This window comes from Oncorhynchus mykiss, chromosome 13 (assembly GCF_013265735.2).
Source record: "Oncorhynchus mykiss isolate Arlee chromosome 13, USDA_OmykA_1.1, whole genome shotgun sequence".
Taxonomy (NCBI): Eukaryota; Metazoa; Chordata; class Actinopteri; order Salmoniformes; family Salmonidae; genus Oncorhynchus; species Oncorhynchus mykiss.
In genome coordinates this window covers 22487657-22506339 of record NC_048577.1, presented here as the reverse complement: position 1 = coordinate 22506339, position 18683 = coordinate 22487657, and the positions used below count along the sequence as shown (strand labels likewise).

General features: G+C 46.7%; 1 protein-coding gene across 1 annotated transcript in view; it reads left to right on the top strand.

Moving 5' to 3' along the window:
• Window positions 1-4264: 4264 nt before the first annotated feature.
• The window catches only part of si:ch211-214c7.4 (treacle protein), a 39730-nt gene continuing 25311 nt past the window's right edge, over window positions 4265-18683 (top strand). Inside the window, exons 1-2 of the mRNA XM_021557225.2 lie at window positions 4265-4714; window positions 17713-18491. Of these exons, the coding sequence (XP_021412900.2) occupies window positions 17813-18491 (679 nt within the window). The 5' untranslated portion in view covers window positions 4265-4714; window positions 17713-17812. The remainder of the gene's footprint in view (window positions 4715-17712; window positions 18492-18683) is intronic.

Below are 18683 nucleotides of genomic sequence, written 5' to 3'. Positions count from 1 at the left end.
CCACCTGGGAGACACACCAAACATGTGGAAGAAGGTACTCTGGTCAGATGAAACCAAAATTGAACTTTTTGGCAACAATGCAAAACGTTATGTTTGGCGTAAAAGCAACACAGCTGAACACACCATCCCCACTGTCAAACATGGAGGTGGCAGCATCATGGTTTGGGCCTGCTTTTCTTCAGCAGGGACAGGGAAGATGGTTAAAATTGATGGGAAGATGGATGGAGCCAAATACAGGACCATTCTGGAAGAAAACCTGATGGAGTCTGCAAAAGACCTGAGACTGGGACGGAGATTTGTCTTCCAACAAGACAATGATCCAAAACATAAAGCAAAATCTACAATGGAATGGTTCAAAAATAAACATATCCAGGTGTTAGAATGGCCAAGTCAAAGTCCAGACTTGAATCCAATCGAGAATCTGTGGAAAGAACTGAAAACTGCTGTTCACAAATGCTCTCCATCCAACCTCACTGAGCTCGAGCTGTTTTGCAAGGAGGAATGGGAAAAAATTTCAGTCTCTCGATGTGCAAAACTGATAGAGACATACCCCAAGCGACTTACAGCTGTAATCGCAGAAAAAGGTGGCGCTACAAAGTATTAACTTAAGGGGGCTGAATAATTTTGCACGCCCAATTTTTCCGTTTTTGATTTGTTAAAAAAGTTTGAAATATCCAATAAATGTCGTTCCACTTCATGATTGTGTCCCACTTGTTGTTGATTCTTTACAAAAAAATACAGTTTTATATCTTTATGTTTGAAGCCTGAAATGTGGCAAAAGGTCGCAAAGTTCAAGGGGGCCGAATACTTTCGCAAGGCACTGTAACTGCCTGTAGCTCAGGCCCTGAAGCAAGGATATGCATATTCTTGTTACCATTTGAAAGGAAACACTTTGAAGTTTGTGGAAATGTGAAAGGAATGTAGGAGAATATAACACAATAGATCTGGTAAATGATGATACAAAGAAAAAAACAACCGTTCTTTAATATTTTTTTGTACCATCTTTGAAATGCAAGATGAAGACCATAATGTATTATTCCAGCCCAGGTGCAATTTAGATTTTGGCCACTAGATGGCAGCGGTGTATGTGCAAAGTTTTTGACTGATCAAATGAACCATTGCATTGCTGTTCAAGCTGTTGTATCAAGACTGCCCAAATGTGCCTAATTTGTTTATGAATAACTTTTCATGTTCAAAATTGTGCACTCCTCAAACAATAGCATGGAATTCTTTCACTGTAATAGATACTGTAAATTTAGAAAGTGCAGTTTAGATTAATTGGGGAGAATGGGCTCGTGGTAATGTCTGGAGCGAAATTACTGGAATGGTAACAAACACATGGTTTCCATGTTTTTGATTCCATTTTCTCCGTTCCGGCCATTATTTTTGATGCCATTCCATTCGCTCTGTTCCAGACATTTTTATGAGCCGTCCTCCCCTCAGCAGCCTCCACTGCCTGGTAACGTACCTTTCCTAAGCAGCCTTTGGCGGCTGATGCAGCACATCATTCCTTACAGCCCACTTAACCTAATCTCATCATCCATTACGTACTGTTCTGGCTGCCCATCCTTTAGCTGGGCTCTTGGCCCACGCCCATCTCAGTGACACACACTTTGTTTTTGCACTCTAGTAGTCTACTGGGTGTGTCCACTGTGTATGTGCACACCACTTGATGCTGGCGTTGGGTTTTTTATTGTTTTTCTTTTTTCCCACACCAAATACAAACACACACACACAACGACTACATCTCCTCTGCCAGACCCGCATGCTCACACCTTCATCCCTAATGCCGGCATTATTGTTTGCCACTTGGCCTTAAATTGTACCAATTTGTTTGTTCTCAATATTTCAATAATAAATTATTAGATTACTCCCTTGTGTTAATAATGGATTGATTGATTCCCAAGTTTTTAAGTATACGTTTTTTTCAAGATGAGTGATGAGAAGAGAATCGTCCAGCCCATTGGGGATCTCCCTACACCCCCATATTGTTTTTCCATTTAACCTTTATTCGTACAAGTTATTTTCATCGAGATATGCCTTTTGCACTAGAGACCTGTAATGACCTGAGGATATGCTTGTGGTTGTTACATGGTGCCCTCAATACATAATGACTACGCTGAGGTAATGGTCTACAATCTAAAGTTTCAATGGGTTTGGTGTCTGTGGCGTTGTTATTTCTATAGTATTTCATTTGTCGTTTGATAATGTGTTCCAGTGTGTCAAAGGTGGCCTCACGTTTCCCGACTGCCAAACAACGATGACTGAGAGAAGCTACTGTAGTAAATGGGTGACGCGCTAGGCTTCCATGATATTTTGAGATGAGGTTCCCTCTAACTGTTGTCTTGGTGAACTAAATACTTCGTACCCAGGTCAGAAATTGACCACCATGACCCTTTTCTTCAGCATGAGTATACATGTGTGTGTGCTGGTCTAACAGTAACTTTAGACCATACCCGGGAGCGAACCAGGGACCCTCTGCACACATCAACACACGTCACCCACGAAGCATCGTTACCCATCGCTCCACAAAAGCCGCGGCCCTTGCAGAGCAAGGGGAACTACTACTTCAAGGTCTCAGAGCAAGTGACGTCACCGATTGAAACACTATTTAGCGCGCACCGCCGCTAACTAGCTAGCTATTTCACATCCTTTACACTGGTCTGTTTTTCTGTCTGTCTGTATATCTGCCAGTCACTCTCTTTGTCTGTTAGCCTCTCTGTATGTGTGTGGGCTTGCATGGTTGTTTGCTCTGTGCCATGGGCAGCGTATGCAGCTGTAGACGGAGCTGCAGACACAAAGTATGTCCGGGATTGGTGTTGTTTTGGCAGATGGGTGAAACAACAAGACCTCACTGGAAGACTGTGGGCCAGCAAGTCAAATAGGGGGATGAAAGAAACCACTTTGGTTTAACAATTAATCCCTGTTTCATTGCCACAGGCTTTCCCATAGAGACCAATACTGAGCCACACCCTTATAGGACAACATTACAGAGCATTGAGATGGGTGGGCAGAAACAGGAATTAACTGGATTTTGTGGTTTTACTAACAACCCAATTGAGGATCTTAGTTTGTGGCCGAATACACACACACTATAAAAGCTATGGGGTCAGGGAGAGGCTCTTGGTTCCCCAGTCTCTGCAATTAGCCCTCGACGATAGTAAAGGCGGACAGGCTGCAGATGTAACAATTGCCAGAGCCCTGTGAATAGCTGAGACAGACAGAGGGGTCAGACGAACTGTATGAGTCACCCGCTTCCACACACACTATAATGAGGTGCGGTAAACACACACACACACACACACACACATTGTAAGAAAGGCAGTTTGAATGGTGAGGATCCCAATGTCTACATATTTCACATCACTCGTCCAGAGTGAATGCATCATGTCTGTTTCCAGTCTAACCCTCTCCTCTCCTGACACTGTGAGTTGGGACTTTTCTTTGCCCAAAGACTCCTCATTCATTTGTTGTTCTTTGTCATCTTGCTGTATAACAAACTAGTTGATGTCAGATTTCTTGGCCCGATTCAGTCTCTTTCTGTCAATTTCATAGTCTTTGTATGTTCCCCGTCTTTTCATTGATTCCTATTGTAAAGCCAGCAGCTGCAACTGAGGGAACAGAAGCAAGCTGCCACTCCCATTGTGGGCAGTCAGTGCCATGCAGCAAAGGAGCTGAGGCTCTATGTCTTCATAAGCACCATCAACAAATGCACCTTATTGTCGCTGTCTGATAACTTAATCTCCAGAACATAAGCTTTTCAGGAAATTGATAAAATGACCATATTTTCCCATTAACGAACATACAATTATGACATTTCCGAAGCTATTTGGGGTAAATGTTGTTGGCCCTAGAGTTATGAAATGTTCAGAGCACATTGAGTTACTGCTTTGCAAAAACTGAGTTACAAGGTTTTCATCGGACAATGACATTATGCTAATAAATAAGACATAACCAGACCAGGAGTGTGAACAATGCCTTTCTCAGTTGAATAAATGTGCCTATTCTTCATTGATATCAAGAAACTATCAATTGCATTCAAATCGATTTTTTTAACCAACTGAAACTGAAACCTTTACAGACTCTTATGTATACATACTTATGTAGCCTAGCCTATTCGTTTGGCCTTGCAGGCATCCAGTGTAGGTCTGCAGTAGTTTATATATAGTAGTTAATATTAGCCATGCAGCTGGATTTTGGAACTTCATACACAGAGAGAATGGATGAGGGATGGGGGCCAGACACTCTCGCACACAGAAAATAAAAGGAGGGGCAGTGGTTTAGCATATGACATCATCCATAGTTTTTTAAATAAACCTCAGGCCATGGTTCTTCATTGGTCCTAGCTGAATAAATCGATTTTTTGGGGGGGTGCTTCTGCAATTTCACCCTCGCTCGACTTTGTGGTAACGCCACTCATTCCTCTGTCCCGAGAGGTAGCTTCTGCGGTCCCGGGAACGTTACTAAAGAGGGATGCACGCCGTTTGAACAAGTCAATTGAAACTACAGCGTCAGTGCGAAGCTTGCCAGTGAAGGGAGCCAGTTGCACGTTTGATTGTTTGTCCTCTACGTTTATAACCTCCGCACCGACATATTTGGTCTGTTTTTGTCCAGCCAGCGAGGAAGTAGCCTTAAAAACAGGAGTCGCCTACAACAGTACCTGAAAGAATTTGTGGGGGGGAAACGCTGCGAAGCGTGCCTCGACATTCTTACGGTGAGTGGGTATTGATACGATGTAGCTCGAGCCAGCAAACGTCTCGCAATAAGCAATTTCTTGGATACATTGTTGCCATTTCGGTGCCTTTTATTATGTTCATGCTGCTTTCGCGTTAAACGATGTTATCTAAACAAAGCTCACGAAATGACACCGATCAAACGTTCGTTGTTGAAAGCCCATGTTTTCAAACTGGATTTTGATGTGACGTCTACAACGTCGGTGAACTTGTTTTGGGCGGTGGTTTCCTTTCCCTAAAAAAACCGTGTCAAGGCGCATGAGGTGACTGGACACCCAACTGTATGCGTAGCCTAAGTTCTATGTTCATTTAATCGATTTATTGACTAACCTCGGCACCAAACGTACCCCTATTATAGCCCCAACTCACACTACCATTGTTCTGAGAATGAGAGGGCCCCAAATGGCTACTGCAAAACCGGGGTTAATTTACCGTTCGTGATTGTGTCCTGAGATTTGGGCTTTGCTGAGTTCTCTGTGGCTCACCAGTAAACTCTGCGATGCAACTGCGTTTTCGAATGGAGAGCAGGTGTGAACGCGGTCCCATTATCGATTGCTGGCCCAATCGAAAGTGCATCCTTTACATGTGGCGCTATGAAAGAACATTAGTCTAAAGAATTTCATTGTTGGTTACATTGATTCAACAATCTCCCATTATACAAACCGCTAACATCCAGCTGAAACTCTAATGTGAGCACAGTTGATAGGGAAATTGTGATGGGCTGGCAGGCCTATATGCTTCTCTATCACAAGAAGCTTTTTGAGTTACTTTTTAGACCAGCAGCACTTCAGTGTGAACGGGAATTTCGGTCTGGCTCGCGCGCGCCTCCAGGTCTGGAGATGTCTGCTAGATTATACTGACTGAGACTGGGCAGCGCTAGAGGGAGCGTTCAGAAGCATCAGATGGATTAGATGGCAATGTCAGATCCCAGTGATACTGTCATCTGGGTTTTTGGCTCCAAATACAAGTTACATAATCTGAAATGGGGCACAGGCCAGCCAATGCTATCCCACCTGCCCCATCTCAATGTCACTGATTGGGTGTCAACAGAAGTTCATCAGATTTCAGAAGTCTATCAAACAGCATCAGTCTGGTCATATCTGCTGTTGTCATCAATTGTTCTGTATAGCATAACATGCCTTTTTATCAGTGATCAAGTGCTTTCTTTGAAAACGGTGTTAAATTGTCATTTGATCTCTTAAAGGAGACATGACTTCCTTTTCAAGACGTGTGCTAATGTGGTGAATGTGATCTTGATTTCGGGTTTTGTTGTAGGGGTGTATTATCCGTTTCAGGGTGTCACATTGACTGAGAGGTTACGTTGCTGCAGGGGTTTGACAGTGACACCCTCTCGCCCACCCAGAGTGGGGAATGTGTCCCCTCTCAGCAGTGACCTCTCAGGCAACCCTCTCTGAGTGTGAATTATCACTGCAGGGGTGTGAAACCATCTCTCTCACTGATGCCTATGGCCTGAGCTCCTGGCATGTTCACAATACCAGGGGTGTCAAACATATACAGTCCGGGAGGGGAGGGGGGGGTCCAATCTGGCCCACGGGTGTTTTTAAATAAATATATATACTTTGAAATGACTAAAACCAAATCAACTGTCAATTATAATGGACCTACATACAAACAGTTTCTTGAATGTGTGCATTGAAAATTCCAGAAATGAAGGATGTAGGACAATATTTTGAAATAACAAATTCAGTGCGGCCTGCCGGACCTTGTTGAAGACCAAATGCGGCCCCTGGGGGAAAATGCCTTTGACACCCCTGTTTAAGATAATACCACTTCCTCTGTCCTCCTGCTAAACCTCTGCAGTGTCAGATCCAAATTGACTAGAAGTTGGCAGTCGGTGACTAGAGTCTGGTTTCAATTATGGGCTCTTTTGGTGTAGAGGAACTACGTCACACTACTTCAATAGGGGTGGGGGGGATTCAGGGGACACTCCCAACAAATCGTGGGGTGGACAATACAGAACGTTGCAATTAAAAAACAACGTTTGCAGGCAAAATCTTTGCAGTGGTTTTGCAAGTAGTTGACGCAAACTAGCCACTTGGGAAATGCACTCATTAAAAGTAACCTGCGTGATCTCAATCTTCCTAGCGAGTATTTTATTCAGCCAATAAAGTAGTGATGTAGGCAGTGACACAGTTTGTCTATGCCCTAAGACGAGACTACCCTAAGTGCAGGTTTAGGATCAGTATTACCAACCCTAAAATCATCCTTATCGTTGTATTTATTGAAAGAAAACAGATCTTAGATCAGCCTCTGACTCTCGTAGAACTAATGTTCTCTCGACGAGAGTCATGTAACATGATTGGCACCCAACTAGTCTTGGAATGTAAGTGCACTTCAATTGGTTCCTCTCCTGTAGTGTACACTCCCTTGTTAGTCAACATGGCGCCCCATGGGGCAGCTGCAGTTGTCTATTTTCGGTAAGACTCTCACAGAAATCCAGGTGGTTGGCATTGCGTTGTATCCGATCGCGTGACCGGACGGCTGATTTTTTTTTAAATTGGATACAGCCGTAAAACTCCGCAGGTCAGTATCTGTTATTTTGTTGGGTGCCTTCAACAAATTCCTTTAAATAATAGTCTTGGGAGTGTGGGAGTCACAAAGGTGTGCTGCTGACTCCTGGCTTTCCACTTGTAATGGTTGCTAATGCTCCTTTATTTGCTCTGGTTATCGTTGGGGCCATGCGACCGCATCAATGCAACAGCTGCTGAGATGATACCTAATGGATGTCAAGGTCACTGGACTCAAATCCATTTTCTTTGCCCTGCGTAGTGAGCAGATGAAATGGTACCTAATTACACGCACCACACACCTGCTCGCGAGCTATTATCTACCCTATCAACGGCCATAAAATCCCTCAATTTGCAGCATTACGAACGTCACACATCCTGTGAATACAATTAGTAGGTTTCATCATGCGTTCTCTCACTGGTTTCTATGGTGTCTCAGTAAGTCCGTCCCAAATATAGGGAGAAGGGTGCTATTTGGGACTCGGACACGGTCTCCAGTCTGGAAGGGCTGCTGACGGCTCTCCCATGGAAGGCTGTGGTTGGTTGTGCTGCTGTAGCGCTTGCCCCTGTGGTGGTCTGTGCCTTGGGATTCAGCATTCTCTTTATTAGCCACGAAGCAATGGACACGCACTGCTTTTAGACTCTGGCATTGTGACATGTGGCTCTGTGCGCTGCTATGATCCAAAGTGTTCAACACATTCAGGAATTGGATTTGGTCAGACCAGACCCGACCCGATATACGTTTAGCCATATCTGGTTTATTTTAATGGTGTGCTTTGGGACAAGGTTTGATTTGTGGTTAGGTGTTGACCCCGAGGTTTGAGGTGTGTGTATCTGACGGCCCTTGCTGTGTGCGTCGTGGCTAGTTACACACATCCTGTTTTCCTCTGGTCTGCCTCACGACCCATGAGTAACCCAGGTCTTGTGTGTTCAGTAATAGAGCCGTGGTGTGTGTGCGCCCGAGTGCATGGCAGCCAGGCAGGTGCGATGGGATCAGTCCATCTGGCCTGAGCTCACCCTGGCTGCTCATAGCCCTGGTAACTGATCTGGCCCTGAGGCAGCAGCAACACTGAGCACAGCTGCTTTCCACTATTGACTTTCTTCCTGATCCCCAGAGAGGAGCGGCCCTGTAGCCATCCCACTGTCAGCCTCCCCATCCCTCCAAAAGCCTGGTGTCCCTGGTTTGTCATGGCTTCTTCTCAATTAGTGTGTCAGTGATTTCCCCGCAACCAATCCCCTTGCCTCCTCTGCAAACCCCTCAGACCTTCTCCAATGGGTTTTTGAGAAGATGCGAGGAATCAAGGAATTATGCATTTAGAGCCCTGGTGTCCCAGGTCTGGTTGTTCTCGTGGGATTTTGGCCAAAAGCAAGCGTGCCAGCTGCTACCCCTGTCCCCCTGCCTCGGCTGAGCTAATCCATACGCCCCTCTATGCCCCAGGCCAAAGGGGGCACAGGGGCAGACAATGGGACCTGTCTGTTACCTTTTAATCCTCAGATTACCCACTGACAACCAGCACACACACCTCCCCTCTGCCATCTCCCACCCTGCGGGAACATTCGGCCCTATTCATGCCTTGTCCTGAAGAGACCCCCAGACCAAACCCGGCTCAGTGCTGCTTTGAACCTGGTCCAGTTTTATCCAGATTGTTCTGACTGCCTGCAGGACGTAAGCTAGTGGCTAGGCTAGCCGCGAGTCCATTCCCTCCTCATTCCCCCCAGGCTAAATGACTAGGTAACCCCCATTGTCTTATGATTTCCCTTAACACTAACTTGTTAGGTTAGCCCATCCGCATCTCATTCCCCGCGGCTAATTGGCTACACTAACTATCCACTTAGCCTGTAGCTTGACTCGCCACAGCCTTATCCTCCTCATCCCGTTATCGAGCGCTTTAACGTCAGTTAGCACATTCTCCAATGCCCCCACCCCCATGGAATTAATATATATATATATATATATATATCTCTGTGGTCTACCCAGGTTGGCAAAGGGGCTTTGTGCCCTGGTGTCTCCCCAGCCTCCCCACTAGACATGGGGCGGGGCTTCCAGAAGTTCCCACCATCCAACCACAGTGCAGGGGACACCCAGTGAAGGGTGGGGCGCTGCAGGAAAAGGGCGCTCTGTGGGGTAGAGCTCCGCTGCCCAACGGGCCCCAACATTATACATCGAGTTAGGGCCCGTTTATTCATCAATAAGAAGGGTTACGGACAGGGCTTGGGGTATCACTAAATTGACCACTAAACATTTTTGAGGCGGAGCCATTTGCTTGTGCTCTGCCTGCGCGGTACAGTCGTATCTGACTAGGATCATAACGATGGTCCTTGCGTTTTGTCTGAGGTTACAGCTGACATGGCTCGTTGAGCAGAGCAGCCCAAGTGGAGCCCTTGCTATGGTTACTCACTGACTCGGCGTGCAGGGAGCTTGTGACAGATGGAGAGTAGTAACTAAAGGGTTTACTAATGGAGGAAGTTGTTTGGGTCCGAGCCTTAAATTTGAAGGAAGCAATCGGGCCTGACTGTCTCGGGCATGGTTAGGGTTCGGGCTTAAAATTCATGCCCGTGCAGAGCTCTAGTAGGGGGTGTTGTTTTTGATTGTACCCTAAGACATTTAATGCTGGCTGGCTTGGGTAGGGGATCATGTGTGTTTGTTTTTGATTAGCCATGGAGGGATTTGATGGGTCATTTTTGATATTTGGTTTGTCGTTGACATCATCGGTTTTATGCTTCAATTCTGTCTCGAACTGAAATGAGTGCCACCTCTTCAGTGTACTGCCAGATGAGATGCCATGGGCTTTAGTTAGTTAGTTAGTTAGCTAGTTAGAGGTGGCTTTTCAGGTCGGCATGAGCTTGTATTCCCATTGAGTAATTCCTTTCCACTCTTGAGTCCATTGTGCCAGTGGTTCCTGTTAAACGGAAGGGTAAAGGTCAGCAAGCTATCCTCTATGGGAGCGTTGCTCCTGTTGAGTTGCCTCATAGGAGATCGGCACCCTGCCCTCACCCTCAGGTCGCTGTGAAACGCCTGTCACCATAGGGCGAGCTTGGGAAGGCAGCGGTGCATAGCTCCCCTGGGAGAGCCCACGGTAGTGTGTCGTCCACCATGGCCTGTTTTTGTTACGGAGTGGCTGCGGCTCTGGCTTTTTCAGGATCTTTAGTCTACAGCACTAAAAGCTTCTGTGCGTGTATATATTCCCTACGCGCGGGGAACCGGTTACTCAGGCGACGGAAACAGTCATTGGGGAAATGCTCATGGTGCTCGTTTTAAATGAAGTTGGGTCCACGTCTGCACGATCTACGTAGCAGAACCGGCTATAATGGCATAGTAGTATAAAGTTAGTCAACAGCGTGCGCCACTAGGCAAAATACACAGGTAGGCTATGCTACAGTTTAACACAATCGGCTCTAAAATTAGTTGGCTCCATCATTCCAAACATCACTGTAGGCTACTTCAAAACCACACCTGTATAACTGAAGAAAATCCGAATGCTGATTTGAGATCAAATGGTTACTATAGAATGATGCTGCATGGATGTTTCACTGGTAAAACCTGATGAATTACAGTGTGGTGTTTTTGTCTTACTGTAGTTTTTTATGCTATTATATTTGGTTCTGTTCTGTAGAATACTGTGTTCCTTGTAATCTTGCAGACACGGATTCAGCTTTGATCTGACTTTATTAAACGAGCGCCATTCCACAGAGTAGCCTGGTTCTCTGCACCTAAAGTAGAGAATGTACACGTATGCAGAAGCTCTGGCTCTTTGAGTGCAGCAGACTAAAGACCCTGGGAAAGTCGGATCGGCAACCACATCCTCTTTTGTTGTTATCAGACGCCAGCAGGAACTGTGAAAGAATGCTAGCGCCTCTCCCTCCCTCACGGTGTCCCAGAATGAATTCTTTGGAGTAGAGCTGTGTTTTTTTGTTTTGTGTTTGGTTTCCTGCCTCTTGTGCAGTGCGTGTGTGTAAGAATGCAGCAGTTGTGGTTAGTGTTGTGACGTGAACAACCCCCCCCCCCCCCCACCCCCCAGTTGGGTCTGCCGAGGACATCGCTCATTCACACATGCCTTGCCACTACCCTTCTTATACCCTGCCAACTAGCCTATATAAAGCCTCGTACAACCACTCGCCCGCTGCAGCCTACGTATAGTATCTTATCATAATCTCATGCTGCACTTTGCACAAGTATGCCCAATGTAATTTAGGCCTATTTAAGGTCCAATGCAGCCATTTAAAAAAAACATCTCCATATCAAATCATTTCTGGGTAACAATTAAGTTTTCAAAAAAATGTTTTTTTTTAAACAGATGGCTTCTTAGCAAAGAGCTATTGGTCTATTAACTCATTTTCTGATATCACCAGGCAGGCCCAAACTCCATCCCACCACAACAGGCTGACATTTCAGGCAGTCTTTTCAAGCAGCTCTTACACTAAAACGGCATGATCATAATTTTCACAGTATTATTCCAACCTCCGTGTGGAAATATATAAAAACACAGGAAAATCATGTTTTTGACTACACCGGGCCTTTAAATCCATACACATTCAAACATGTTGTCACCCAAGATATAATGTATTAAATACATATCCAACATGCTGGGCTCGGACATGGCTGGACGTCGAGTACCGACTTGCTAGCGACCTGCCTGGCTTGCCTTTGCTGAGTTTCCAAAACTGAGAGCAGGCAACTCCTAGGTCTACGGCAGCAGCAGTGCGTTAGGGAGCGTCTTTCATTTAGTCGAGACTGGCTGAGACAGCCACGCAACTGGGTTGAGAGCCGAGCTGGGCCCATATGCTCAGCAGAGCCTCTCCTGTCATCATGCTGTGAGTAATGACTGTCTTGTGTTGGTGGATTTCATCAGGAGATTGGATCTCTCTGCGTGCCATGTTTTCTGAGTGTTCTGTGGTGATGCAGCGGCAGCACTGCCTTTATATGGGCAGACGGAGCAACAGTCTTAAGCTCTCTCGCTCTCCACACCCCACAACACACTTCACCCCATCCTCCGCTCTTCTACCACCAATCCTAAGAGTTCATTCAACTTCCTCCTCTTACTAAATTTATTGGCTCCCTCTTTGGACAGGCTGGCAGTCTGGGGGGGGTTCTGGCTTTCCCTGCTCAACAATTCCCCCCCACCCTCAGTGGATAGCACAGCCTCCTAAATACTTCCTATCTCATGCAGTTGGTAGGTTAATGACTGCCTTGGGTTGTATTCTTTAGGCACTCAATGTAAGAAAATGGACTGAAAAGGGGAGAGAACCTGAACTTGACCAATCACAAGTGCTAGTTTTCGTTTTCCATTGCGAAGCGCTTTGCTACGATGTTCCCTAATGAACACAACCCGTGTGTGTGGATCTGCTTTGGTCAAAATGCGTTGTTGTAACTTCTAGTGAAATTGGTCAGTTGACTAGTGAATGACCCGTTTCCTGTCTGCAGGGAACTGGTCCAATAAAGAAGTTCCATGTTGGAAACCCCCTTCCTTCCCTAATAAACCCCTCCTTCTCCAATACTCTTTTCTCCTTGTAAACTCCTGTCTTTCTAAAGCCTCTCCACTCTCTCTCCCTCATTATCCACCCTCCTTTCCTGTCATACCCTTTATATACACACACACACACACTGTGAATGGGGCCTGTGTTTCCTCTGGCCAGAGCCCCAGTACTTCGGAGGCATCCACATAGCAAGGCCTCACTCAGACAGCAGTCCATTAATGAATAGCCAGAGACTGAGGCCCCTGTTTTGTCAAACACCCAAATGGCGCTATATAGCTCAGTTACACCATAGTCTCTACCGCCCAGGCCCAGTTCAGTCTAGCTAGCAGCCACTGTTAAATGCTCAATTGGGTTGTCTCTGTCAGGCACAGGGGGCAGTCAGGGAAGGTTGGTCACAGACACAGGGTTTGCTTTGGCAGTGCAGTCTAAAATGGAGGTCTATTGTCCACAGTCTTGTAGTCAAAGATGATGCAAGTACTCGAGAACAGCACGGTGGAATCAGAAGAACGCACGATGTGGTAGACCTGCTCTCTCACTTACACACAGTGTATTCTGAACAAAAATATGAACGCAACAATTTAAAAGATATTTACTGAGTTACAGTTTATATAAGCCAGTCAGTCAATTTGTAATTCATTAGGCCCTAATCTATGGATTTCACATGACTGGGAATACAGGTATGCATCTGTTGGCCACACATACCTTTTTTTTTTTTAAAAAGAAGGAAGTAGGGATGTGAATCAGAACCAGTCGGTATCTGGTGTGACCACCATTTGCCTCATGCAGCGCGACACCTCCCCTTCGCATAGTTGATCAGGCTGTTGATTGTGTCCTGTGGAATGTTGTCCCACACCTCTTCAGTGACTGTGCAAAGTTGCTGGATATTGGCATAACTGGAACACGCTGTCGATCCAAAGCATCCCAAACCAAACTCTGGTAACACCTCTGGTGGAGATTCCTGCATTCAGCATGCCAATTGCACACTCCCTATCAACTGGAGACATCTGTGGCGTTTTGTAAACCAACTGCGCCTTTTAAGTGGCTTTTATTGTCCCCAGCACAAGGTGCACCTGTGAAATGATCATGCTGTTGAATCAGCTTCTTTATATGCCAACACCTGTCAGGTGGATGGATTATCTTGGCAGAGGAGAAATGCTACATTGTAAACAAATTTGTGCCTAAAATTTGAGAACTTTTAGTGCAATGGGAAACATCTGCAATCTTTTATTTCAGCTCATGAAACATGGGACTAACTCTTCAGTGTGTGTATATTCGTACACACCCTTCCTCTGACAGCTGTTTATAGGCTGCTTCCCTGAGGAGCCTGACAGGCAGAGCTGGAATGTGAACGGGGGTGGCTCGGGTCACCGACAGATGCCCTGGCCCAAACCCTCCCCAGGCATTCTAGCACATGTACACATGACACTGGGCCTCAATTCCACCATAAAGGTTTGAGGTTACCATTGAAGCACTCATATTTCCCCTCCACACTCTCCCCGTTCACCTCCCTCTGTGAGCTAGCAGAGAGGAGAATCTATTTATTTATTTATTTTTACCCGTGGTTAAGACTGTTATGACACTACGCCGTCATCAGTAATACCACCCTGCTCCATCCCCTACCCTTCTTGCTCTTTTTTTTTCTTTATTTTTGTTCTCCCTGTAGTCAGACTGCATTTCCAACCCACTCTCAACACAGCTAAACCCCCTGCTGTTTGTATTAAAGGGATATCATAAGTGACCCATTTTTGTTGCGCTGCTAAAACATGGCTGGCACTGTGTCGGATGATTGCAGACAAACAGCTGTAATTAAACTGTAAGAAAGACTGCGAGGGGAGAGTTGGATGCGAAGGTGAGACTGAGCCTGAGGGGGGCGACGAGTTTCTTCCGTCCAGACGGCCCACCCCAACAAGCTTACGATGGCAGCGTTAACCCCCACACCCAGAGAGAGAAACGGACAGCTTGCAGAGTTTGTTTTCACGGACACGAGCTAGTCTGTTAATAGCCAGCCACTGTGTTGTCAGACTGCGACCCGGGAGCAATTTCCAACCGGCTTATGAATTTGCATACTTCCAACACATGGTAGTTGTTGCCAAGGGTATTGAGGTAATTGTGATATTAGCTACAGCGCTAGCTGGAAAGGAAGCATGCTGTGTCCTGAATATGGTATTAGCCCTCTTTTACTGGTATTTGTTATGCAAATGAATGGAAGGGAGCGCAATGGCTCATTATTTCATAAAAATGCATGATGCCTTTCATATCTATCAGCCGTGCAATTTATTATATATTTTTTTTTGTAGGGTAGAAAGGGGGTGTTCCCCTTTCTAATCAATCCAATTGCAAATCTATGCGAAGACTCAGCCAGGGATGGAAAGCTGCTCTGAAATTCCCAGAGAATTTGTCATGAGGACATTTTGGTGATGAGTGGTTTTAAGATGCCAAGCAATAGTTTCAAATAGGACAAACTGCAGCCAGCTGCTCTGAAGCAGAGGAGTCTCCAACGCCCTCACTAATCGCCTTGCTACAGTTCAATAAAGCCCTTGATATGCATGTGTAATGTTTTAGTGATGCCACCTACCACAACACCAGAGGTCGGCCCAGTTCGTGGTAAGGAATGCCATACAGGCTGCACTTTGGTAAGCCCCTGGCATTAGTGGTTAAGTCAGCAGCCCCTGGCATTTGCCCGGACCAGAGATGGGCACAAGTAAAGCCAGGCCAGTGGCCATTCTGCCCACGGTCAAAACATCCCCCTTCTACCCTGCTGCTGTCCACCGAACGCGGGTACAGCGACGTCGCGTTAGTCCGACTCCTGCCTGGCCCACTGGCGCTGCCCGCTGGATTTACTTAGCTGGCGGTCGTCCCTGTCTGAGGTGTCCCTCATCCCGCTGTCTCCCCAATGCATCATTACGTCGCTACGTGGGTGTCGGAGCCCACCCAAATGCCTTGTGCAGAGACGATGACCAATTTGATAAGTGTAGTTGAGCCATGTTTCCTCTCCAAATTTAGATTGATTGATAATGTACTAGGTGATTGAGACTCTACTGGCCTATAACTCCTGGGCAATATTCCAAACTTGATTCGGCCAAGTCATTGATGGCTAATTCTGTTTCACAGAAACGTCTCAGGTCATCGAGTTGAAGTATGCGATAATATCTATATAGCGTTGAAATAATGTAGATGTGTAAGAAGAGCTAGCTGCTCTGGCGTAGCCCTGCTCGGTTGAGTGCAGGCCGCAAGCTTGGCCCCTCTCCTCGTTGGCCGCCTTTATCCTCCCTGGCGCCCCTCTCGCTCTGTGCTGGAGATGTGTAACAGCAGAGAGGAGGAAACAGCCTGTCTGCCTGCAGTCAGAGCCTGAAGGAGAGGAAAATAAATCATGGAAAACGGCACCGAAGGCTTTTTGTTTGTCCTCTCTGGTTGAAATAGGGGTCAGACCATTTGGTTTGGAGGGAGAGAGATTGGGGGAATTTGAGAGGGGTGCATGTGTTTTGGGGGAGGAGGGGTGTTGATATTAGTTCTATTGTTCATCTGCTATCAAACCGGCTCAACGAGTTCCACCGGGCCCCCCCCACAAGCGGTCTTTTTTGTTCATTTGCCTTTCCAATTGATTGGGCTAATGTGCAGTTAGGCCTCACGTGTCGCTCACTAACGGGCCAAGGCCAAACTGTCTTCTTGATGGAAAGAAATTCGTCTGAACATTTAAGTAGCAAACTGAGGTTTGTGTGGAGAGTTGTGGACAAGGTGTTCCACTCTATGGTACGTGTCAACGTTAATAAGTAACTGAATAGAGTTTCTATTGGGCCTTTCGGTTTCTCGATCTGCCCCACTAAATAGCCCCTCTTTAGAAAGTTGCCTTGGTGGAAGTTTCAGTCAAACTATTAACGACGACCTCCGTCAGATGGCTTGTGCATTCGTCTCTCTCGGTCTGTGCTCTCCCAGTCCTTTACTTCTCTCCCTTTCCCTCCCGTGCGCTTCCATCTCTTTCACCCCCCTCTCACTCTTGCGCTCTCTTCCTGCTCTCTTGCCAAGCCTGTTTGTTGAGCTCCGAACACTGATTTCTGCCCGGACCATCTGTTGACTGAGAACAGATCTCATAGCGTATCGAGGGGGTAGAGTAGCGGAAAGAGGAACAAGTGGCTAAGAAAAAATATAGGAGTGAGGGAAGGGGGGGGGGAATACTGATAAAACAATCAAAATGGTTGGTGCTGGGGTAGAGGGGCAGATGGACAGGGAGCGCTGCAGGAGTGGGTGGGAGGGCTTGTGATAGGAAAGGAAATTGGAGTAAATGAGAAAAAGCCCCCCCCCCCCAACATCCATCCACGCTTTCAATTTGTCTTGCACACTATTGTCCATTTGAGGCCTCCCAGAACCAGCGTATGACTTTTCTAACTAATTGCTGGCTGTCATCGTGGTCAGCATCTGGGCTGGCAGCACCGAGCAACAGAATCACAAACAAATGGGACATGTGGTCCTGGTTTTCCAGACTCTCTCTCCTGTGGTCTGTAAGGAGATTGCAAGGCCTTGTGGTCTTTCAGCACTCCATCCACAACACTCTCCCTATATGCTGAAGGACATTTTGTTTTCTGTTATTGCATGGCAAACTTTTTGTAGTACTCTGACAATACCGGTTTTAATCATGGATGTGTCTGTTCGCAGTTTCTGTGATCCTCACATTGTATTGCTATCAGACAGTGTGAGTGATTGTGCAATTTAGAAACAAATCATCATGTTGGCTTCCCTGGCTGCTCTCTTCCTGTTTTTCCAATAGTTTCAAATTCCTCGGCGAGACCATGTGCCTCATGGCATTTCCGTTGGTTTTAATGTTTTTAAAATTATCCTAGTCTACAACTGCATGGTTTCATGCGTGGTTATTCTGATAATATACTTCTGCTACCAGTATTTGCAGTTCTATGATAAACTTATTTTTTTATCACACCAATTTTAACGTCAACATTTTATGATTCGCTCTTCTCCCCATCCAGATCCTTGAGGTTGTTGAGAGGACGTTGGCTTCATTCCGGGTTCAGTGTGTTTGTGAGCCGCTGGATCCGGTGAGTGAGACCGTTGCCAGGCCTACAAGGGATGAAACCGGATGGGGTTGCCATGGAGCCCACAGAAGCCGTAGGAGCTGAGCCTTCGGCCCAGGGGATGGCCACCGACGAGATGCCTGCCCAGCCAGCTCCTTCAACTTCCCCGTCCTCTCCATCACAGCCTGAAGACAACCAAAACAGCGCAGCACCCCCTGAAAACCCCACAGCACCCCCTGAAAACCCCACAGCACCCCCTGAAAACCCCACAGCACCCCCTGCATCCAAGGAGGTCAATGGGGCCAATGGCAAGGCAGCAGCTGACCCCAAACCCAAGGCTAAGACCGTGGGCTTGGCTAAACCACGGCCAGGCACAGCTGGAACCAAGACCGTAACGGGTCCGGCATCGGGACCCAGCACCTCTCGTCCGGGCACGGCCCCAAGCCACATGGCCAATGGATTAAAGTCATCGGCCAGTGACCTGGCCAAGAAAGCTGCTTTGGACAAAAAGAGAATCTCCACTATAGCTGGAGCACCGGCTGCAGCCACAAAGAGGTCCGTGGCTTCCACTGTCAGGACCCAAACTAAGGTAGCTGTCCGAGTCCCCAGGTCCACCTCTGCTACCAGGCCAACCAACGCTACATGGACTGCGGCGACGGGGCTTGGCACTCCAACGAGGAGACCTCCAGCTGCTGGGCCCATTAATGGGGCTGGGGCCAGACCCAAAACCACAGGTGAGGAGCCAAAGACTATACACACACATACTGCTGAGTATTTTCTTGTTAACCATGCTTTGGTTAGACACACAGCTTTTGTTTTCCTTTGTCCCATGTTGAGTCTTTTAGTTACTGTCCTATGTGTTTTAGAGCTCATACAAACCCACCTGTGCTTGGCTGCAGACACATTTGCTCTCAACTCCTACGACA